The sequence below is a fragment of the Vipera berus genome (assembly GCF_964194415.1).
Source record: "Vipera berus genome assembly, chromosome: Z".
In the NCBI taxonomy this organism is placed as follows: domain Eukaryota; kingdom Metazoa; phylum Chordata; class Lepidosauria; order Squamata; family Viperidae; genus Vipera; species Vipera berus.
Window position 1 is genome coordinate 29,093,674 of NC_138205.1, and position 23,672 is coordinate 29,117,345.

At 43.1% G+C, this 23,672-nt stretch overlaps 1 protein-coding gene across 1 annotated transcript in view; it reads left to right on the forward strand.

Annotated features, from left to right (window-relative positions):
• Positions 1-13,867, forward strand: part of SHANK1 (SH3 and multiple ankyrin repeat domains 1) — a gene marked incomplete at its 5' end in the record, with an annotated part of 68,072 nt that extends 54,205 nt beyond the window's left edge. Inside the window, 6 exons of the mRNA XM_081344715.1 lie at positions 1,128-1,151; positions 1,380-1,436; positions 3,391-3,515; positions 5,666-5,768; positions 7,226-9,647; positions 12,790-13,867. Of these exons, the coding sequence (XP_081200841.1) occupies positions 1,128-1,151; positions 1,380-1,436; positions 3,391-3,515; positions 5,666-5,768; positions 7,226-9,647; positions 12,790-13,357 (3,299 nt within the window). The 3' untranslated portion in view covers positions 13,358-13,867. The remainder of the gene's footprint in view (positions 1-1,127; positions 1,152-1,379; positions 1,437-3,390; positions 3,516-5,665; positions 5,769-7,225; positions 9,648-12,789) is intronic.
• Between the last annotated feature and the right edge of the window lie 9,805 nt (positions 13,868-23,672).

Below are 23,672 nucleotides of genomic sequence, written 5' to 3' on the forward strand. Positions count from 1 at the left end.
GAGAACCTTCTTTGTTCATTTGGGGAATATATTATGTCATAATATCCTTTTGAGAAGATTCACACAGACGATTCTTTCATACTATAGTTTTTTGATATCCCACTTAGCATCCCATAGGGACTGTTTGAAGGCTATCCTGTATAGGTGCTTAGCCATCCTTTTCCCATATGGTACCTTCCAGACGGCCAGACAGATATTCAACCATTATCTGTGTAGTGGGAGTTTGTTTTGACACATTGTGGAAGGGTAATCGTGGGGCAGAGAGAGAGATGGAGATTTCTTTCTTAAAAACATGGGAGACTATTCTGGTAGATCTTCCACATAGAGAGGGTCATGCTGTGAGCTGGACAGGAGCAGTATTTTTTGCTTCTCTTTTGTCACCTTCCTCTTTATTTTTGTTCATCCACTGCTGCCTGGAACTTCCAAAATCTTGGTCTGTCACAGTGGAGAAAGGTGAGCTTCTGCCCCCTTGCCCTCCAGAATTTTGCTCCAGCCATAGCAGAAATATTAAGTGGATTATACATGTACATATTACATACATACTCACACGCTTCAGCCTGTCACTTTTGAAACATTATTATCTCCAGTTTGATCACATCTTGGTTCCACCCATTGCTGTCATTAATGTTTTTGGCTTGGGAAAAGAAACAGTCGAAAGATAGCCCACAGGAAATTATTTTGTAATGGGGAAATCTAAAGTGCTAGAGAAACATTGCGAACTAATCAGAACATATGTCTATGTAGATAGTCTAATATATTTACAATTATTTAACAGTTTTACTTTTTATTTTTCATTTGGCACACTGCAAGCTTTTCTTTTTTTTTCAACTCCCTCCGCTCAAGTGGCTAAGAATGCTTCCTTTTCTATACTTGGTTTTATTTTTAATTAAAACTAGGCTTCTGACTACAACCCTGAATAGCAGAAATCCTAACCTCCTTCCTGAGCGGTAGACTACTTAAAGCTTCAGTTCCATCTCTCCCCCTACATATTCTTCCTGCTGCCAGGAAATTTCTGTCAATTTTATCAAAATGTAATGGAGCTTCAGGCCTCCTTCCCAGTTATCTGGCCTGCCCAAGTGAAAATGCTAATTTTTTTCCCCTCTTGCTATCTCCCTCCCATCATTCAGTCTCCCCTTGGAAGAAGAAAGCAGGTGAGTGTCACACATTTCCCACCACTCCACACGCACCCTGACCCACCTGCCTCTCTCTCATTAACTCCTACACCCAATCCTGCTCTCTACACTTCCCTGCCCCATGCTCTTATCCATCGCTGCCACCCACTTCCATGCACAGAGCTCCAGAAGCCGGTTTTCTGTGACACGTCAACACCAGTCTGCATCTCGCACTCCCACTGTCCTTCCCTCCTGTCGTCTCTACAGATTATGAACCAGCGATGAGCACTGATAAGAAGCGGACTGTCTATCAGATGGCTTTGAGTGAGTCGCAAACTTACCTCAGCACAGTAACCTGTACATGGAAAGGGTGGGGGAGGGGATATCTGTAGAGATTCCGGGGTGCATGCTCACAAAAAACTTCATATAATCTGTTGACTTGTATAAGATGTACATGTCACTTTAGTATTTGGTGACCATTTATGTTCAGTTATTATTGCGGGCCAAGGATCCGTAACTTTTTAAAGTATGAGACATCCCTGTGTGGTGTGTCATGCAGTGTCACAAGGGCCAAAATACTACCTAAATCTAATGAGATTTCATATGAGATTTTTCAATATTAGGCTGCCTCATAAGATTTTAGCAGTTTTTATTTTTAAATAATTCATTTTGACTGTTAAATAAGACTGTTAAATAAATCACAGCAACTAGATTCTTACTATTTACCTACTTGCTATGAATTGAGGCTACATTTGGCTTTGGAGTAAATTGCCTAAGAGTTACATGCTGAAAAAGCAGATCAATTCAGGACCTAAATTTGATTTATTTCTGGCTTAGATGCTCATATGGACTGTAATAATGCTACAGAGCAAGCAGCATTTGGTTCAGTCCATGGAGTTAAGAACTGTTTGGGCCTCTATTTCCCAGGGATTGCAGGATTTCATTCTCTGTACAAAAATGCAGCCCAAAATATCTGAACCCCAATGGTAACACCTACGACACCCCTGCAAGCAGTCCCCTGTATTGCTTGCCATTTCTCAAGAACAAATTTGAAAAATACAATAGGAACCAAGCAGGGAGCTTTCCTTGATATGGCAACACTACAAATGCATTCGAGAACTATAGGCAAGAATACACATTTTTTCAAAGATTCACAGAGAGGACTTGGGAAAAATAAAAAATAATTACAAGGTGGGCTGACAGGAAATGAGTTCATCATTGGTGCTTTCTAGAACACAGTAGTTTGTATAGCAAACACAATTCTTGTATAAATACTTTTAGTATGGGAAGTCTTATTGGGCAAGATGTTATAAGGGTTTGGCCATGTTTAGAGTTCTTTTAGTCAGATATGTCAGTTGTGTCCATGTAATATCTGTCATCCTGTACTAGGAATATTTATGGTCTATTTTATTGTTCCTTTGGACATAAACTAGATTTCTAATACTGTAATCCTTTTTATTTATACCAGGGATGGGTGGCATGTTGGAGGCCACACCATTTTCCCATTAACATTTCAGGAACCAAAAAGGTGAATGAGTCTGGGACACCTCTCCCCCCACATCTTCTACCTTAAATGTCCTTGCGTGTTCTCTTTCATTCTTGTATATCCATTCTGTTGTATGCTTTTGTACATACAGTGTGGGATTGCTGAAGAGAACAGAGAGCTTTTAACCTGATCCTCCTGCTTCCTTCCTTCACTTCCCAGCCGTAGAATCACCATGTTCTCTACTACTAATAGCTGTTAGTAAACAGCCATTTTTCCTGCAAGTATTCAGAGGTGAAGGCAAATAGTCTTCTTCCATGAATCCATGAGTGCTCCAGGAAACAGTTATTTTCTGCTACCTACCTGACAGCTGATCATTTGGTTAGTAAAGGAAGGCAAGTAGAGCTCCATAGCTAGGAGCCACTCATAGCCCTAATTTTACTAAACAATGGTTGAGACAAACAGCATTGTTTGTTTAGCCCCTAACTTAAATTTAGCCAGATTTTTTAAAAAAATTATCTTGAATATGTACTTTTTCCTTCAACATTTAAAATATATCAACAGGACTTGGGGATTCTAGTGAATAGTAATTATAAATAATAACAGATCACATGGAAGTGAAATCTGCTTACTTTAGCATAGACTTAAATTTTTAGATGGAGAAAAGGAACTAAAGTTGTATAGATTCTGTTAAGTAGCAGCTTATAAAAAGAGGAATGATGGTTAGAGCACTGACTATAATGTTGCTGTCTTTTATGATGGCATTTCCTCTTGTTTCCTCACTCTCTTTTGCAGATAAATTAGATGAGATTCTGGCAGCAGCTCAACAGACAATTAGTGTGGGGGATGGGTGTGGCAGTGGAGGACTTCCTTCCTTGGGGAAGACGCGGGGCACTGCGAAAAATTATTTCTCCTCTGAGGTAAGATGGACACTCAGATGATACGACTGTGGAGGATACCAGGTTTTCACTAGGCCATGAGGTGTTTTCCATTGGAGGGATGTGGTGGAAATGGTTACAGGCATTTTAAAAATGTTTCAGAGGGTTGCTTTGGATTTAAGCAGCACACCTTTAATATAACATTTAATGCAGCAGCATGTACATTTGTATAGAAGCTGGAAAAAACTGCATGCTTAAATAAATAGAAGAAAGTTATGTGTTCATATGAAATCCAAACCATTCCTAAATCATATTTGAAGCATTTAATTATCTGCTGTCTGTCTTATTCAAGAACATGGACCTGAAGAAGATGAGATCTTGTATTGCTTTGGGGGTTTTTTAATTGCTTTGAAATTCTGCTATGATGAGTGAGAAAAATAGAGATAAAACATATTACTTTTAATGCAGTTGCTAATATTTTTCTTTTCTTCAGAGCAAAGGTTTAAACTTCAAATGAAACATACTAAATATATTTATTTTTAATATAACATAGACAACAGCCCTGTGAGATTTGAGGTGGCCATCAGTCTGCTCCTCTTTCAGCATGTTTTCTCCAACACTCATGTTTTTATTTGGTAGCACCACCATCTATTACTTGCTGTTCTGTTGCTTCCACAGTTCCTTTTCTACCATGGCTTGTCCCCTCTTTCTTCTCCATTTGTCAATATCTTGATTAAAAATTAAGAGTGGAAGGTATGTTCAAATATAAATCTTCAACTTACAAGCTCCAGGCATTGAACCATCAAGTAATATCTCAACCAAAGGAAGTGTTGTGTGACAACACGACAGGCCTGTGATTTCTCAAGTAGCCTTCTTGAGAAATAAAGATTAGTTCAACTTGCTGACACTTTGTTTTGAGAAGTGTTCAAAGTGAGCAACAAAAGTTCCGCCCATTACCATTCACTCTCATTATTGGTTGAATGCCCCTGGAAGCAGCATCTGATTAGTTGCTGCTACTTAATGCTTACATTTTGAGGAATTCTTTATTTGCAAATGCTATGATGCAGTAATGGTTTTTAATGTCATTGGGTCTCTAAAAAGTTATTTGGGATCTTTACTGGGTTGAAGAAACCCTGACTAGATTCCATTGAACATAGAATGGGATGTCAATGTTTGCTGCTTCATCTTAAAGAACAGTTTGTATTTCTAACATGAATTATTTCAGATGTTAAATTTACTATCTATAATTGGAAAGGTGTGTGAGAAATTGCTGTTAGAGAAAGCCAGAGGATTATGTGCATGTTAGTCCAAGTTCTGCAATATGCAAAAACAAAGGGGGAAAAAGCATTAAAAAGGATAGGGCTCATTGCTTTTAATTAGTTAAGTCCAAAATCTTGTTCATCTGAAAGTATTTCAACTTGAGGCTTCAGTTCGCCATCCAGATTATCCCAAAAAAGGTAGTAAAATCCTCTTTAGTTTTAGAAAGAGATTATTTGGTACTGAAGATAATACAACTGTATTCATGAGGAAGTTGTGAGGTCTAGTTCAGTTCTCCAAATTAGAATCTCTTTTAGATGGAAGATTGACCATTTAACACAGAACCTGAATTTAGTAACTGTTAACTTGTTGAACTATCTTTGTTACAGAAATTCTGATCTCTATTCAGTCACAAAATGTATTCGATGACTATGGACCTCTATTACTCACATTCTCTTGGTCAAGTCTGCTTCAACAATCGGCTATGAAAATAAGATAGAGAAGAAGGAGAACCATATACAAGGCTCTGACATCTTGGAAAGGATGTTATAAATATGTAAATTTGTTGTTAATGTTAGTAAGCAATGCTAATGAAAGTTAGAATTGTTGACCTATTATTTAAAAGCATTATTGCAATTATTTTATATTGGGGATGTGTAAGAAAGCATTGCGTTGTATTCATTCTCCTAATGACAGCACTCTTGTTTAAGAATTTAGGCATTGTTTCCAAACAGGCTATTAAACTTTACTACTCTTGCTTTTTGAGACTGACATCCAGGGAGGGGGCAAGGTTTATGTCTGCAACATTTGCCAACTGAATTCACTACTAATAAAAGAAATTATGACCATGGTGTTTCCTAATGCCTGTAAATATTTTATCATTTCATCTTACCAGTTCTTGGCTTTTTTTTCTCTTGTTTTTTCTTTTCTTTCAGCCCAGTTTTGAACAACACCGTCTTGGTCAGGCCAGTTATGAGCGTCCATCATATTTGCCAAGTAGCCATCCCCCTGGCATGATGCTTCGCCAGAAATCTATTGGTGAGATTGGGTCTAGAAGGTGTGAAATAGGAACTGCATGTTGTGATTCAGGGTCAGCCTGTGGGTTCGGCAGTTGGGTCGGACGATTCAGAGGAGGAGGAGGGGGGTGTTGGAGAGGTTGCTGAGGGTGTTGGAGAGCTTGCTGATGGGAGCCCTCAGCCAGGCCCCTCCCACCTGGTTACGACGCAGACCCAGCTGTGTGAGCCTGACAGCGTGGATGAAGATGACCCACAGCTGGCCCTGTTCAAGGATGCCCGACGCAGGAGGCAGTCAATCAGGAGTAAACAGAGGAAGGCAACGGGGCACCTCGGAAGGAGGCAGAGAGAAGCCACGCCCTGAACTGTTTAAAAGGGGGAATCCGTGGGAGGGCTGGTTTGCTGAAGGCAACCGTTTGAATAGCTCCTGTTTCGTGGTTCGTGTCTTGTTTTTGCTCTGTTTGCTTTTGTGTCCATAAATTTGGCAGGCTTAGTTCCAGCCTCTTGCCTTCTTGTAAAAGGGGTTGTCCCTGCCTTATCTGCAGGGCCAGTAGCAGGCTGGTACAGAACACTGCATTTGAGCCTGGAGAAGAAATTTAGGAAGATCTCTTAACGTCTTTTCGCTTGCCACAAACACCCCAGCCATTCACCCTTTTAGTATTTGTCTGATTTAACAATATTTCATCTGCTGCCAATTTCCTGGAACTTCCTTTTTGGGGAACGGGGTGTGTGTGTGTGTTAGTAGCCAGAGTCCTCTCTGTGCGGAGGACAGATTGCCTGACGTTCTTCCCCTTGTAATGAGTGGGTTTATTTGTACTGAGTTGGTGCGCTTATTAGGCCTTGCAGGAACCTAGAACTCAGGAAATTAGTCTCTTCCTAAAGGTTTGGTGTCCATGGAGCCCTCTCAGACAGAAGCTAGACCATATGACACTGGTTTTGGTAATGAAAGAATTCTGTAGTCACTGGCCTTGCAGAAACAGGGCTTTCTAGAAAATCAGCAGCTCCAGACTCATTAATTAATAGGCATTTTCCTTAGAAACACAGACATCACTACAAAAGAGGGGAAAGGGGCAATTTTTCTTTGTATGCGCTTATGGATTCATGTACAGGTGTACATAGGTAATATGTAAATGTAAGCCGTGCATATGTTTGACGAAGACTCACCAACCAATTCTCATCTGTGGCCACAGTGAACCCAACGATCTGCTGCTGCAGCTGCTGCAGTCTAATTATGAAACAGTAACTTTCACAGAATAGTCTTAACTACTTGAAGCATTTATCATGTGGTGGGCTGGTGTGAAAAAGCTTTTGATGGCTTGGGGGCAATAACAGTAAAAAAAAACATCCCTGTGGGGTTAAGTTATAGTAATTGTAAAAAATATGCCAACATCACATCTAAATAAATAAGGAACAGCTGAGAGAGGAGGGAAGAAATAACCTGGTAGCTGGATGCAGTGATGGTAATATTCCTTCCCTCCACAGGAGCAGCTGAGGACGAGAAGCCCTATCTGGCTCCCCCTGTTATGAAATTCAGCCGCAGCCTTTCAGTCCCTGGTTCTGAAGACATTCCCCCACCTCCAACCACCTCCCCTCCTGATCCACCCTACAGCAGTACATCACCTTCGGCGTCTGGTCGAGTTACTCCCTCAGCCCGCTCAACCTTCAATCCCAGCACTGAGGCCAAGCTGTACTCCACTTCTCTTCATCAGGATCCATCATATGAGCCGCCTCCTCGTGTCCGTGACAAAATGTCTCTTTACCGCCAAGAGTCTGAGCAAGGGGCCGAAGGGTCCACAGCACGTGGATGGAGGGGCCACACCCCTGACCTGCGATATTATAATTTGCCCCCTCGGGCAACTAGCACCGCCATGTATGTTCCCACCAAGCCCATGCGCCGCAAAGGTCCGCTGGTCAAGCAGACCAAAGTAGAGGATGAGCAGCGCCAGCAGCAGGGTACCCCCTCTTCCCAGATGCAAGCATCGTCTTTACCATCTCAGTCATCCACACAGTCCGAAAAGAGCTCCATCCCAATACCCACCATTATAATTAAAGCTCCTTCAACCAGCAGCAGTGGGCGTAGTAGCCAGGGAAGCAGCATGGAGGCAGAGACCCAACCAGAGCCTGTGGTGCCTGTCCCATCACTCCAGCTTCATAACAGCATGGATTTTACTAGTCAGTTTGGGGCTGCCCTAGTTGGGGCAGCCCGACGAGACCGTGAATGGTACAGTGAGGCTCGCCGCAAGTCTGCCCTCTTCCTCTCCACTGAGCAACCAGATGATGAGTCTCAGCAGATGCCTGTTCCCCGTCTCCGCCATTCCAAATCCATTGATGAAGGTATGTTTTCCAGTGAGCCATACATTCAGCTAAACATGGCTTCTGGCTTTGGCAGTAGCAGTGGTGGTGGGAGCAGCCCTGGTTATCTTCAGTCTCGCAGTGCTAAAACGTATGGAGCCAGCACTACTAGTGCCTTCACTTTCTTGCCACAACTCCAGCCCCATTCAACTCCTCTCATTCACCCACTGACTGGCAAGATTTTAGATCCTGGATCCCCCTTGGGACTCGCATTAGTCGCACGTGAGCGGGCTTTAAAGGAGTCCCAGTCTCAACAAGAGAGCCAAGAAGAGAGGCACTCACGCCCATCCTCTCCCCGGTTTGGGGAAGCCCTTAAAACTCCTGAGTCTCCCAGCAGTTCCATCTTGCGCCTCTGGGAGACATCAGAGCAGCAGACTCATCATCAGCGGCCTGCATCACCCCGAAAGGAGCAGGAGAGCCCCCAACCTGAGCAACAGCCCCATCCAACCTCAACTAGAGCAACTCCTTGGGAAAAAAGGCCTGAAGAAGGAGAGAAGCTGGAGCTACATGTGCGCTTTGTGGAGAACTGCCGCCCAGCAGCAGAGGAGGAGGAGGAGGAGGAGGAGGAGGAGGAGGAGAGCAGCCAGGAGAGTGGGAAAAATGAGGTGGCTGCTCCCCCGATGGAGCGAGCGGCAGAAGAGAATGGACTCCCGCTGTTGGTGCTGCCCCCACCCGCCCCTTCCATTGATGTGGATGATGAATTTGTCTTCACAGAACCACTTCCTCCACCCCTTGAGTTCTCCAATAGCTTTGATAAACCTGAATCTCCCCCCAAAGCTGCTGGTGAACTGCCCCCAGCAGTAGCCCCTTCAGCCGCTCCACCTGCCCCTGCCACCTTAGATTCTACAGCATCCAGCCTGACCTCCTATGACAGTGAGGTGGCCACCTTGACCCAAGCTGGTACAGCAGAAACCAAGGAATCTCCTCATGTCAACTTTTCTTCTGTTGTCTCCTCCATTGCCATTCCTGCAGCAGAAGCATCTGAAGCAGTAACCGACTCGGGAATTGAGGAGGTGGACAGTCGAAGTAGCAGTGATCATCACTTAGAGACTATCAGCAGCGTCTCAACGCTGTCCAGCATGTCTGGGGAGGGCACAGAACTCTTGGACACCTACATCACCTACTTGGATGGTCAGGCTTTTGGGGGGAGCAGCAGCAGTGGTAGTGGAGTAGGTGGTGGTGGTGGCAGCATAGACAAGAGTCCACTGCAGACCAAACTACGCTCCCGGCCATTTCCCGGCCGCTTGCCGGTGGCTACCCCTACTAGCTCCACCATCTCAGTTTCGGCCTGTACTGAAAATATGTTTGCCCTCACACCTGCTCCTCCATACCACCAGCAGCCAGCAGCTGTTGAGCCTGGCAAAGAGTTGCCGCAGAAATCTTCACTGCCGTGGGAAGAGCCTAAGGCATCGCCCATGTCCACCGTGAAAGCTAGCATCATTAGTGAGCTGAGCACCAAGTTGCAGCAGATGGGCGGGGTGTCGTGGTCACGACCACCTGATGCTGTGGCTTCCTTTGGTTCCGAGAGACCCAGCTCCCTGCAGAGGCAAAGGTATTAGTCGACTGGAACAGGAGGAGGAGGAGGAGGAACAGGAAGCAGGAAGCCAGCTCCGTGCATGCTGCATCTCGTGTTTCAGTTGGGTTTGTCTCCTTTTCTCATTCTCCCGTCAGTGCTTGCTTGGTTATGATTTCTGTTGTTTTCTTTTTTTGCTTTTTTTTGACTACCATTACATCATTTGAAATGCTAGCAGCACAAGGCAAGGTTGTGCCACATACAAAGCAATTCATACTTCATATCCAAATAGCAGTGCGTATTTATGGTACCTTGTACATATGTTTGCTGTACAACTCTGGCTTACAGTTATGTGCACATGCTCTACATTTTGTGCATTCCTCTGATTGCTCTTACGCTCAGGCAGAATAGATAACACACACATGGCCATTATGTGCACAGTCAAGCACAAAATGGCTTGATTACAAAAATGTGTGTATGTATTTATAAAGTCCCCCTATATGTATGTGGCTGCAGCTTTTTTATTGTCTGCACGTAGACATATTTAGGCAAAGGTGCCTTCTGACTGACAGTAATCAAGAATTTCCCACAAAAGTTAAAAGTTTTAGAATTTGCAATGTGCTAACCATCTACAGATAATGAAGATACAAACTCTGTGGCATACCCTTAAAAACTAGGTATGTGGCATAAATAACTGTAGATATAAACAAATATACCAGATGTCTTGCAGTGAAGCAGAATTCATTTTTGTATGTGTATACTTTTGAAAAGGTATATAATTAATTCCATGGTTCAGTCATTTACATTGGTGAAAGGAGCAAGCTTATTATGCCTGATACTGGTAGTCCTTGATAAAGTGCAAAGCTTTTTTTCCAAATTCGTGGTTTTTGAAACTGGTCAGGTATGCCACAACCTGCAGCTTCTTGAGCACCAAAACTGAAAGTCATCTATTGTCTCACAAATTACCTCTGTTTTCTGCGTATATGTAACTTAGACAATATATTGCAATCCTAATCAGTTGTATACATAGCTGCATTAGCTGTAGTGAATCAGAAGATATATACGGGCTGTGTGCTACAAACAAATATTTGCATGCATGTGTCAGTAGCTGTGAGATTTCCCATTTCGAACTGAAAGTCTGCAAGAAGATGATTTCCAGAGTAGTAATTTTCACATTTGTTTGGGAGGAATATTATCTTGTAAAAGCAAAAATCTATTCGGCCCAGCTGGTGAAATGGAGTTCAGTTAAGGTGTGAAATTCAAGTTTAACTTCCAAAGTTCCGGAAATCCGCCTATCTTAAAATTGCCAAGATTGGGAAATGCTGTTAGATAGGAATTGAGGATACTATCGCTCCCCAATGTTTAACCAGTGTGACTCCTAGCCTTTGCTAAACTTAGACTTCAGGGATTTGTCTAATACACTTTAAGGCAGTCCAAATAGATATCCATTGCATTAGTGAATTTCACAAGTTAACTGAACTCCATTCCACCACATGTGCCTGCTGAATCTTTTTTTTTTGCTTGCCATGAAACTTGCAAAGAATTAGACCACGTTCTAAAGTGTCAATTCCAGGTCTGAAGTGGGCCAAGCACTACCATCAGACCCAACTCCATGTTTCATGCAAGATATTTTACTTTCGTCTTTCTCTTTATTTGGACTGCTCAGTCAGCCCAATAGTCCAGGGGAAGGGGAAAAGAGATACTTCTGTAATTTCAGTCAACCTAACAGTTGGGAGAGCTGAAGGGGGGAATTGTATTGTGCATGAACACAAAAGGAAAAGTCCTTAACTACCCCAAATGGATTTTAGGAAAAAATATTTTTTTAAAAAAACTTATGAACTCTCTATTCTGAACTGAAGCTAAAGCTTAGAGGAAAACTAAGAAGGTGCAAGCCAGCTGTTTCAGTTGAAGGATTCCTAGGAAGGAAGGCCCATACTGGTGGTACTTGATATATTGCCCCCAACTTCCAAGGAAGGATGATAACCATTGCTGTCCTAGACTGATAGAAGATAACAGGCTTTTGGTCTTTCCTGCACAGCCTCAGATTCATAAATCCTAGTGAATTTTGGATGGTCAAGTTCTTCACCTTTTTGGTTTTTTAAGAAAAGGAATGGGTAATGGAAGAAAACCAGTAAGCAGTTTTTCTATCACTTACATGCTGATTATGGACTTGCCCTGACATCTTTGCCCTTTTGTATCATGGAATTTCCTACCCCTGGTTCATCTCTGTTGTTATTAAAGCTGCTTGTAACTTTTTCTGCTCATTTAAAGTAGAAGCTGTTATGCTGTAGGTCAGTTTTTCTCAACTATGGCAGCTTTCAGATGTCTGGACTTCATCTCCCAGGATTCCCTGGCTAACATAGCTGGCTTGAGAATTCTAAGAGTTGAAGTCCACATATCTGAAAGCTGTCAAGGTTGAGAAACACTGCTGTAGTTTCTGCATGCATGCTGCGTACACCTATCAACGCACATGATTGATGTGGGCACTCGTAGCATCTTCCCATTCAACACAATTATAACATTTCATTTGCTCCATTATTTCATTCATCCACAATCACATCAGTGCTGGGAAAATACAATGAAGTTCCTCCAATATCATATTATTTCCTGTATTACAGTTGAGGCATGCTTCATATGAGTTTCTTGCCTCAGTGAATTTTTTTTCCATTGTAATGGTATTCCTTAATCCATCAAGGACTATAAAGCACTTATTCCAGTAATGTATGATCACCTTACATTTTTTTTCCAGCAGTGCTGTGTATCTGCCACTTATTCCTGATTTTCCCACAGATTTCTCCCAAGTTAGCAACAAGGAAGGGTTTCCTTCATAATGGTATCCTTCGGGTGTGTTGGAATTTGATTCCTAGTATTCCTAACCACTAACACTCAATTCAGATTTCTTCAGTAATAATTCCAGCATTGGAACTGAGTGCCCCATCTTTGAGATAATATAAAGATTAATATTAATGGATCTATTACTGTTACTGAGTATTAATGCATTGAAACATTATGTCTACTATAACCTGAAGTCTGTACCTTGGAGAAATATGTTAGTAAAAGATCATTGAAATAAATTAATAGGAAGCACCTGCTAGACTTAAGGATTCCTAGTTAATTCTCTTCCAGCAGAGAACTTGGTAGATGATAACTATCTCATTTTCCTCCTCTTCTTTCCCTGCAGGCTCCCAGATGACACATCCCCATCATTGATTTCCTCCAAGCCTGTAAGCAGCCTTTTCCACAACTGGCCTAAGTCCCCCCAGGGCAAGCATCCCAAAAGTGTGGACTTTGACATCCGTCCTGCCCTGCGACGGGCCCCGAGTCCAGCCGCCCTGCCCAGTGAGCACAAGATTAGCCCCACCCCAAGGCCTTCCTCTCTTCCCATCCTGCCTTCTGTGCCCATCTATACTGGCGTCTTTGACCTCCGTGGTTCACCCACTTCTGGGGGTGAACATCCCTTCCCCAGCTTTCCTTCAGGCAGCCGTTCTCTGTCCCCAACCCACTTCCTTCCTCCAGCCACGGACAAGCCGTTTGGCTCCAAGCCGCTGCCTTTCTGGACTAAGTACGATGTGGCTGACTGGCTGGAGTACCTGAAGCTGGGGGAACACCGTGATCGATTCCTGGACAACGAAATCGATGGATCTCACCTGCCTTCCCTCACTAAAGAAGATTTCATTGACCTGGGCGTGACGCGAGTTGGGCATCGCATGAACATCGCCCGTGCCCTCAAGTTCTTTCTGGAGAGGTGATGGGGGAAACTGCCCTGCCCCGGGGAGCCTCTTGCCTGAATGTACAATGGACCTCCACCATGGGGAGAACAAAGAGGTGGGGGGGTTGCAGCTGCGGGGCCGGGCACAGGGGAAGCGGTGAAGAGAGACCCTGTGGGGGTGAGGGTAGAGTGGGGGATCTTGGAGAAGCTCACCAAAGCCTGCCTGGGCACCCACATGGGTGTGCACTTTTCTCTGTTGCATTGCCATGTAACATTTTACCCATTTCATATATCCAACCCAACAGCACCGACAGTGTATGAACACTTAACCCGTGTATCATCACTTCCCAGTGTGTGTGTCTATAGTTGTACACATACACTTGCTCTTCATTCTCCATCAATATAGCCACCAGCTTTGCCAATCAGATGGTTGGTACTAGCCATCCATTAGTACCTGCCCCCATCCCTCATCCTTTCTGTTGTTGCTGATGGTCCTTATGTAGCGGCTGCTATTTACACATCAGTTCATTCAACCATGTAACAGCTTGCTCTGTACATCTCCACAATTACCAGGATTGTTAAGTACTCTGCCGTTGAAAAGGAAAAAAAACCTGCTACAAGAAACTGAAATTTGCATATATTTCCTTAACTTTGCAAAACATTCTCTAGGGAGAACCTCAGATCGTTCAAGTGCCGTCGTTACCTGATAGGAATATTGGGTTCCTCCTCCCAATCATTACCCGTGAATTGGAATGAGCTCTTAATATTAGCTAAGCAGAATTTTTAGAAATAGCTACTGAAAAGCATGGGTGCCTTGGAAGATAAGCCAACACTTGTTTTCATTGGGTGATGCCAAAATTGGGCTTTTCTCTTTTTTTCCATCTCTGTTCAATTATTGCCTTATTTCCAATTGTTTTTGTTCCTACTTTTCTCTTTTCACCTTTTTCTGGTTCAGTTACCTTTTCCTCTTTTGCCTTCTCCATCAAATTTATTCTTATCCTCTTCTGTGTTGCTGTTATTTTCATTTTGACTGTTTCTGCTGGAAGAAGGAAAGGGGATCTGTGTTTCTGTGTGAAAGTATTTGGTTTATGCAGATCGAGTGTAAGTTAACAGTGTTGTGTCCTGTCCTGGCCATTTTGGGGATGTGGCTTCTGCAGATATTTATATAATTTCTACAGTCATACATGCATGTGCATATACAAATTTGTCATATGCAGGCATTTATTGGTGGATGGGGGAACAGCCTAGATTTACAAGATGGGGAAGATGGGCATTGCATAGGTTTTTCTCTGTCCCTCCCCCTCTCCATCTACATACCTACCTATCTACCTACCTACCGTTGTTCAGGAAGAATGTCTTAAATTTAACGTCTCCTTTTTTTGATAAATACTGCTAGAAACTTGCTTTCTGAATTTTCCGTGGAAATAGAGAAAGGATGTGGGATTATGAGCCTTAATAACAACACCTGGCTGACTTTGTAATAGGAAGATAAGGCACATTGGTACATAGATGGGGCTCCTTCAGCAGATACCACAGTAGTAGGCTACACTGGGACATCACCCATCCCAGAAGAAAGAAATGTCACAATGCTACTGTTGCCAAGAAAATGGCATAGACAATGTCCATGAAGTCACCAAGAATCAAGCTTGACTTAAAATAAGATGATATACTTATTCAAAGTAGGCACACTGCTGTGACTAATCCATGGCACGTCTTGTACTCCATGGTTGCACAGTTCTGACTCCCATTGCATATGACCTTTTTAGGAAGACAGAAAACATTTTTGATAGTACTAAACCTAAGCATAAGAGTATAGCTCTTGTATGCTGGGCATGTACTGTCTATAAATCAAGGCTGTCACTACGTTGACAAAAGAAAGTGGGTTTGTCCTTTTTGAGAGGCTGTACCCTACATCAGCACTAATGAAATTCAGAAGTTAGGGTTGCTTAGAATTGACAGCATGGTAGGGACTGATGCCAGCATTATCTTGAAGGATGGATCTGAGCAACACTAGCATGGGGTATTCCCTGTGATCCACCTGTCCCAAGTTATTTCAGTTGGATAAAAAGAGCAGTCATGAAACAGCACATCTTAATATTCCATAAACAGGGCCATTTGCAAGACACATCAAATGGGTGGGATGGTCCTTTGTGTTCTGATCCTGTCGAGAAGAGATTGAATGTGTTGAGCCTACAAAAAAGTTTGTGGGTAAAAGCTACATAAAAGGAAATGGCACATTCCTCTGCTAATGTAGCCAAAACCTTGTGAAATTATTTTCATTGTAATAATTGATTCCGATTAGACAATCAATTTAAGCAATGGATTGTGTGTGGCTTAATCCTATAGTGGAGCCAAAGCAGGTGGGCTGGTTCCCATAAAATGTGCATTTAAATGACCTGCATGTAGACCTAGCTATGTTTCAGCTAAAGGACAGCATCCTAGATCTTCACTACAGTATAAAGATAGAATGTAGTCTGCATTTCAAGCTGTTCTTGATACTTGGTGTGGTGATCACTAATCAAAGGTGTTGGTTTGCCTATAATAATCTCAGACACTACCAATCACTTCCTGTTAATATGATTAGTACTTTTCATAGAGACCACTTGAATCTCAAGTCTATACCCTTAGGAAATTTGATTGTATTTGATGCTTGTGTGTTGTTGGGCTCATTAATGAACAAGCCTAGGACACTCGGAGTGCATAATATTAAGCTGAATAAATGGCTCTTCCTTTCCCGATCTCTTTCTACCACAGAGTACACACAATCCTGACCATAGCAGTATACAAATACTGTTCCTTCATATATCTTGTGGTTTGGTCCATGCATGTTGTACTTCCATGCTCTTGTGCTCTTGCTCCACTCCTTGCATTCTCAGGTTCAGCAACAGGCTTCATATTACTTTCATTTCAGAATCGCTTTCATTTTCACATGACTCATATTTCTGTACTTCCAAATACGGAGATGTGCATTTGAGTATTTCCCCAACAAAGTTTGAAGCGGGACATCTCTTATGTTCTTCTACCTATGGAGTATCTGTGGCAACATTCTAGCTCCAGATTGTAGCAAAGACAAGCCGGAAAGGGGCAGAATGTAGGATAGGGATAAATTCTCTCATTCTGGTCTCCTTCCGTATTATCATGTTTTCCTACTACCAGCCCATACTTGGAGTGGGAGTGGGGTGGGAATCTTAGATATTAACCACATCTGTGCTGTGGTTGGAGTATTCCTTCCCCCTCCCATATGCTGAGCTGCCAAAGAAAAAGACTCCAATGTATGAGGGGGAGGGTGTTCCATAAATTGTCCCCTCCCCCCATACACAGAGAGACAGTGCCAGACCTCAGCAGGCAGCTTTTTTGCAAGATACGATTCAGATAAAGAGAGTTCTTGCTCCTGCCCTTTGCTGGGATCTAAGGAGGTTGCTGAATGGGAGCAGGTGTACCTCTTCACTTGCTTACCTTCCCAATCTTTATACTGGAGATTGTGAGCTATGGAGAAGTCTGCAGGACTCATTCCATGGCTGTAGGCCTTGTGGCAGCCCCATTTCATCACCTCACCAATGCTGTGACTCTACCACTAGCTGCCACTACCACCACCCTGGCACATTTGGGCCATGTAGTTGGCCTATTCTTGCTCCTTGAAAACATTTTGTGTCAGATAGCAAAGTCCTGTTTCCACCATCATTAAGAACATGGCGTAGCCACGCCATATTTGTGTAATGTGGATCTTGGCACATACCCATTTCCATGATGTTGGGTAACTTGCACATCTGACACCTGTTGAGACCAGCAATGTACCCTTTTCTGTTCATGATCACACAATTAACCCAGGCATGCAAAAAAAAAAATAACTTGTGGTAGGCCCCCTCTGCAAATAAAGTTTTACATGGGCAGCCAGGATATTCACCAAACCTTAAAAGTTTCAGCTTTGCTTTTATTAAACAAGGGAAACTTGTGGCCCTTGTTGGAAAATGCAGGGCAAGGATGATGCTCAAAAAGTGCAGCCAAGGTTGCAAGTGCTTGTATCTCCAGGAGGAAGCACCTGTTTTCAGCAAGCACTCTTGCCCTGTGCCTAGCTTGAGAAAATACAGGATCACGAAATCTACATGAGCAATTTTTCTGAGATACTGTGTGGCTCCCTGCAGCCTAAAAAGGAGAAGGAGGCTGGGTCTGGACTCTGAAGGCCTAAAATGTATGTAAAGGGGTGGCAGAAATCCCTGGAAAGACTAGAAACCACCAATAGGAATAGCTAGATCATGGAATGAGGTGGGAAGGAGTCAGCCCCCATGTTGATATGAGAGACAAGATGAAAGGGGTGAAACTCATACCGACAAAATAATGGCCTTGTCTATTTAGGCAAAGATATACCAACAATACTGAGTGATGTTGGACTGGTCTGCAGGATATTTTGAGTGGAGGCATCAACCAATTTGCATGGCTGGGTTAACCCTTCTGATGCCAGGGTACTGCCCTGTAACTCTTTGTGCCTCCCTCTCAGGATGCCTCTTGCCACATCACTGTCCCACCCACGTGCACCTCCTGTGGGTCACCCTTTTGCTGCCACATTTTGAACATGCCATGTGGCTATTTCTATTGTGCCTCCAAAAGCCACAGCTCCATTTCGTGGCCTCATCGCTTGGGTTCAGGCATGTAGTTGCCTGTCCCTCCACAGTCCAGCAGCCACTGATGCCACACTTCAGTGCCATGTGGTGATAGCTCCCTCTCCCTCCCCCCCCCCCGCCCCCACTGTGTGGCTAATGACGTGCTGCCGGCATTGCACCTTTATGCGGCCATCTTTTCTTACTCTTCTCAAAAGTAAAGGGCTCTTGTCGGACTGGTCGCACCGGCCCTTCTCATTCACAGGCCCCACTGAGGGAGCAAAACGAAACAAATTTTAGAATGTCTTCCATAAATGATGTTACTGAGAGACAGGAAAGCACTGGTCTCCTCAGCGTCAGGCAAGGAGTCTATGCTGCTGTTCTCAGCTTCTTGCATGGGCAGCCCTCATGGGCTCACAGTTCAGCTCTGGGAAAGAGAGTTATACTCTGAAAAGCATGGAATTATGGGGTGATGGTTTGGGGGCAAGGTTCTTGGGTTTGCTAAGAGTGGGGAAGGGATGAAGAATCTGAGGATGGGTCAAACTCAGATTCATGGGAAAGAGCGCTGGTAGCTGGAAATGTGGAGCGTGTGGTTTTGTAGGAAAATGAATGCTGGGTAATGTAGGGGAATAGATGTCTAGTGAAGAATTTTAAAGATGGGGAGAAGCTAGAAAAAGGCATCTGCTCTGGAGTATGTGAATGGGGGTTGAATGGGCTAAACGTGGGATCAGAGGACTCCTGTTTTAGAAGGATGAAGTAGCCATTCTTCTCTTCTTGGGGAAATAAGGAATTTTCTGCACTGCCTAGAAAGAAGGGCAGAAAGAATTACAGGCCAACCTATTCGTGGCTTTCATACGAACATCTTTGGGCAAAGACTAAGAACATTGCTCCCTTCATTCCAAGTTCACCACAGTTTCCAGGGTTTTTTTTTCTCTAGAATCAGTGGAACTTCATAAAAGATGTCTCTCATCTCCCAGACTGTGGGATGTGTTCTTATGGGGGCAGTAGCTTAAAACATGAGGTATTCTTGAAAGTGGGAGATGGGGTTTCTTTAGGGGGACAGGACAAGCTTCCCCAGATTTTGAAAAGTCTGACTATTTCATTAAGACAAAATTAGAGGATGTCGCTACTAGTCAGGATTCTAGTCCTCGTATAAGAAGGCCTCCCACATTGAAAAATGTTGGTTAAGGAACTGCCTAGGAAATCTTTTATTTCCTCCAAATGTTATTTGGGTTTTGCTGTGGGTGGAGCAGGGCGGCAGGACTTATGGTTCTCTGAGAGTGGGGGAAGAAGGGGCTGTTGGACTGGTCCTAGAAGCATTGAGAACTACAGCATTGAGTCCTTTTGCCTTAATGTATTGAAATGAAATATGTGATGTTGACTTTGTGGTTCAGGGATCCATTCCCTGGGATGATTATTGGGAGTGGGGGTGGGGGTGGGAGTGGTGGTAATGCCTGCATTTGACAGGGTTGTGTTTTGAATGTTATTGTGATTGCTGGGTGGAGACAGAGGCTGTGGAGAGGAGAGTCGGTTTGTTCCCCTCTATCTTTCTTAATCTTCTCCTGTAAATGTCCATGGTGATCATTCTCTCCTTCCCACAAGTCTGCACCTGGCCTTGTAGCATCCAGGTGTAATGTATAATAGATTTCTCCAACATACAATCCATCCCCACACACATGCAAATGTGTGTGTTTGTGTTAAGTGTGTGTGTGTGTATATACACACATACATATATACACATATATACATACACATCTTCATTTTTTGTTATTACTGGAGAGAGGCCACATGATCCAGGGTCAATGATTCAACTTCAACCTACAAGAACACTGGGGTAAGAACCTATTTTGGCTCTTGAGTGCAGAGGGGTGTCTTCCAATTCTACCAGAATTCCACCACATGCTTGAGATTCCTGCTGGGCTCTACTTTGCAAGGTTCAGCTCGATTCCCAAGTCTGGAAGCTACAAAAATGGTTCTAAGAGGGCATCCAACACCTAAAGTTTCCTCATTTCCATTGAATCTATTCACCCTTCTTCCCATGCTGGGAGGATGGGTTCCTGTCCTGTTAGATGCTTCTCTTGGCTCCTCCATCACCTAGAGCACGGAGGTACTAGATTCATACTTTAGAATCTAGCTTGGGTTGGCATTTGAAGTTTGTTTTGACTTAATTCCACCTACCCTGGGAAAACTGGCATTTTGTGCCACCTTCATTCTATCTCTTTTGAACCTAGGATTCCTAGACCTTCCTCTTCGGTACCCCCCACCCCCAAAGGAACTGTACCTCATGCTGTGGGCAGAATCTTTTGAAATGAATGTATTTAATCCTGTGCTGCCTAAGATTACCTTATGGCATTCAGGCAGATCTGCCTCACATGTTCTCTCTCTCCCTCTTCCTCTCCTTCCCTCCCTCTCTCTCTCTCACACACACACACACACACACACAGAACTTCCTTTAAACCTTCCTCTACCAAATCCATTATCCTGGGCTGGAGGTCCTGTCTCTGCCTTCAATGCCTGTGCAGAGCAATTAATGTAATTTACTGGTTTTATTTGCAAATATAAACTCTATGGGATACAGAGGTTCTCTGTAGGTGTCTTTGCATCCATTAATGTGTGTTTTGAGACAAGAGGAAGACCCTTGGCTATAACCAACTACTATTTGCAATGTTCTTCACTACTGATACGTGGAACAGTAACACAGAAAACCAGGCAGAGATAAAAAGCAATGCCCTGAATTGGGGATTTGGGGAAACAATGGCAGAGTTTTGCTAACTGGTTCTCCTAGGACAGGGGTAGGCAACCTTGGCTCTTTTATGACTCGTGGACTTCAACTCCCAGAATTCCTGAGCCAGCCATGCTCAGGAATTCTGGGAGTTGAAGTCCACGAGTCATAAAAGAGCCAAGGTTGCGTACCCATCCTAGTAGTTTGGTTATAGCTTCTGAATGCTCTAGTGAAGAAGAGGAGCAGTGGGGTTAGTTTTGCCTACCCTTTGCACTGTATTCCACTTCTTTTAATGCTGGCAACTCATTCACCAACTTAGTTCAGTAGCAGCACTAATACTGGACTTAAAAGCAAAACTCACCTTATTTAACAAAGCCATATTGTAAACTTTTTCAAAAGCTAGGTATCTTGATAGAATTCCTCTTGTTCAAAGATGGGTTTTCTCTCACTCATGAAAAAAGAGGTAGAGTTATTCTCTCTCTCTTCAACCTTGCAGGCCTGTTTGCAGGGGAGTAAAAAGCAAAGTCAAAATGGTAGTCATATGTGATCAATGCCCTGACCTTTTTACACATCTTTAAAAACAAAAGGGGGGAGGGGTTCTGATTGCATGGATATGGCCATTATTTTGACTTTTTTGAAATAACACCAGCCCACCCACTGCCCATAGACAACCCTACCTAAAAACACAACTTAAAATTTAGTGCTAACCAAGTGGGGGACACAAATTACTGTGCAATTTGGGGAAAAATGAGAAAATCATTAAAATCCAGGATCCCCAAATTCTGGCTGGAGAATATAATTCTGTCTTTGAGTGGAGGGGAAGGGGATAGAGGACGCAGACCAGGTCCCTGGTGATGGGGATAAGAAGCAAATGATTTGCTGTATGCTGAGCTTTATACTATCCCGCATTCTCTTCAGTGACTCCCAGGGTTCATTTGCCCTAATGTTTTTGGCTCTGATTCCTGGCTTACAGTCATAATTTTCTATTTCCCACCATTCTCCAACTTTTCTGAGTTGGGATCACTACAGACCATTGCAGAAAATTGGAAAAAGCACTTTATGCCACTGATAGGTCAGTGTAGGGGGAAAGCAACCAGTGGCCAATTTGTCCAGGCTATTCTTAAATATGAACCCATCCCTAAATTGGTAGAAGATAAATATTGAATGTCCTGGATTATTTGCAACAGATTGATGAGAACATTCAGCTTAGAATTGTTGAATCAGAACAAGCAAAGTGGGCTGGGGTGGGCTTTCTTCTCCTTCAGTTAATTAGTTCTGCACAGTTGAGATGAATTTCAATACAAATCATACTACAAATCATTCTAGCTTGTCTAGTGAAGTTGGTAATTGGTTCCGTTGCCATGCCAGTATTTTACACCAATTACTTGACTTCTGGGTTCTACTAGGAACAAATAAGCTGCTTTGTGCCAGAAACTTGCCTATGCCTGACTTAGGGGGCTCGAAAGATCTCCCAATGGCCTGTTTAGGCACCAGGCAGCTTATATGATCAGACCATTACTGAAAGAACACTTGCTAAGGAACCCAATGATTAGATTGCAGAGCTTAAGAGTTCCTTCCCCAAATACTTTGACTAGGACGAGAGCATCTGATAGGCCAGTTCTATCAAAGGATTTATCAACCCTTGGCACGATTTCCTTGTTCAAAGTCTCCACCACGCCCATTAGTAATGTCCCTTATCAACATTGGAAATCATTAGATGTGCAGGTAGTCCTTGACTTACAACTACAACTGAGCCCAAAATTTCCATTGCTAAGCAAGACAGTTGTTAAGTGACTTTTGCCCCATTTTATGACCTTTCTTGCCACAGTTGTTAAGAAAATCACTGCAGTTGTTAAGTTAATAGCACAATTGTTAAGTGAATCTGGCTTCCCCATTGACTTCGCTTTCAGAAGATTGCAAAAGGTGGTCTAATGATTCTGGGATACTGCAATTATCATAAATACATGCCTAATTAGTGTGATTTTGATCACGGGGGGATGCTGCAACAGTTGTATGTGTGAAAAACAGTTGTAAGCCACTTTTTTCAGTGCCACTGCAACTTTGGTCACTAAACAAATGGTTGTAAGTCAAGACTACCTGTAGTAACCTGTTCACATTAAGCATTGGGAATTGTCTAGTGTTCTGAATGGGAAATACTGAAGTATAATATAGACTGAATTTGAATACAGAAGAAAAGATTGGGTGGAACAGTGAATGAAATATCTTTTATAGCAAATCCAATGCAGATAATTTCACTACAGAAGAGTTCATGGCTGGAGATTACTGTTCTTCAGACTCGGAAATTTAGCCCAGGAGCAAGAAGACAAGCAACAAGAATCACCTAGCTTGGTAAGATGGACAACATGCCTATAGTAGGTAAGCTAGTAGTTCGGAGCAGTGCGGCCCTGTGGTGATTTTTGGTATGATCCTTGGAGTAATTTTGCTTAATACAAAGCTAGTAAAATAGAGCATTTGGAAGAATCCCAAGAGCTGCCCTGGTACATTAACTATTTGTCTACTTTTGGGTGCTGTTTCCCATTGCCAAAAAAGTAGGCTTGGAAGAGAGGACATTTTATTTCCGTTGTCCAGTTCTTCCAGGTTAGAGGCTGCCATTCCCTACAGCTCACCCCCTTTCAGTTAACCAGTGCATAGCTTTTAAGATGCAGAGGGAACATGCAATCATGACTCCAGTGGGAAAGCATTATTTTTAATAACATTTTGGAAGAGAATCAGCAGAACACAGCGCCAAGCATTTCAGCTCGCTTTGATTTTCCCAGTTACAACTCTGTAAAAGGTATAAATGGGTTGAACCATAGCTCCCATAGACATTAATTATACCATGTTGAATGTAACTCTGGGCACTCCAAAGCAGGTGGACATCAAGGTTGAAGTCTTTGGCTCCATTGCTAATGGCGGGTGGGGGGGGGATTCAGAATATGGCAGATGACCAGGATGGCAAAGGCCAATACAACATCCATATCATTATTGACTATAGTTTAATATAATATTTCAAATTTATTATACATAGTAAGCAGTTG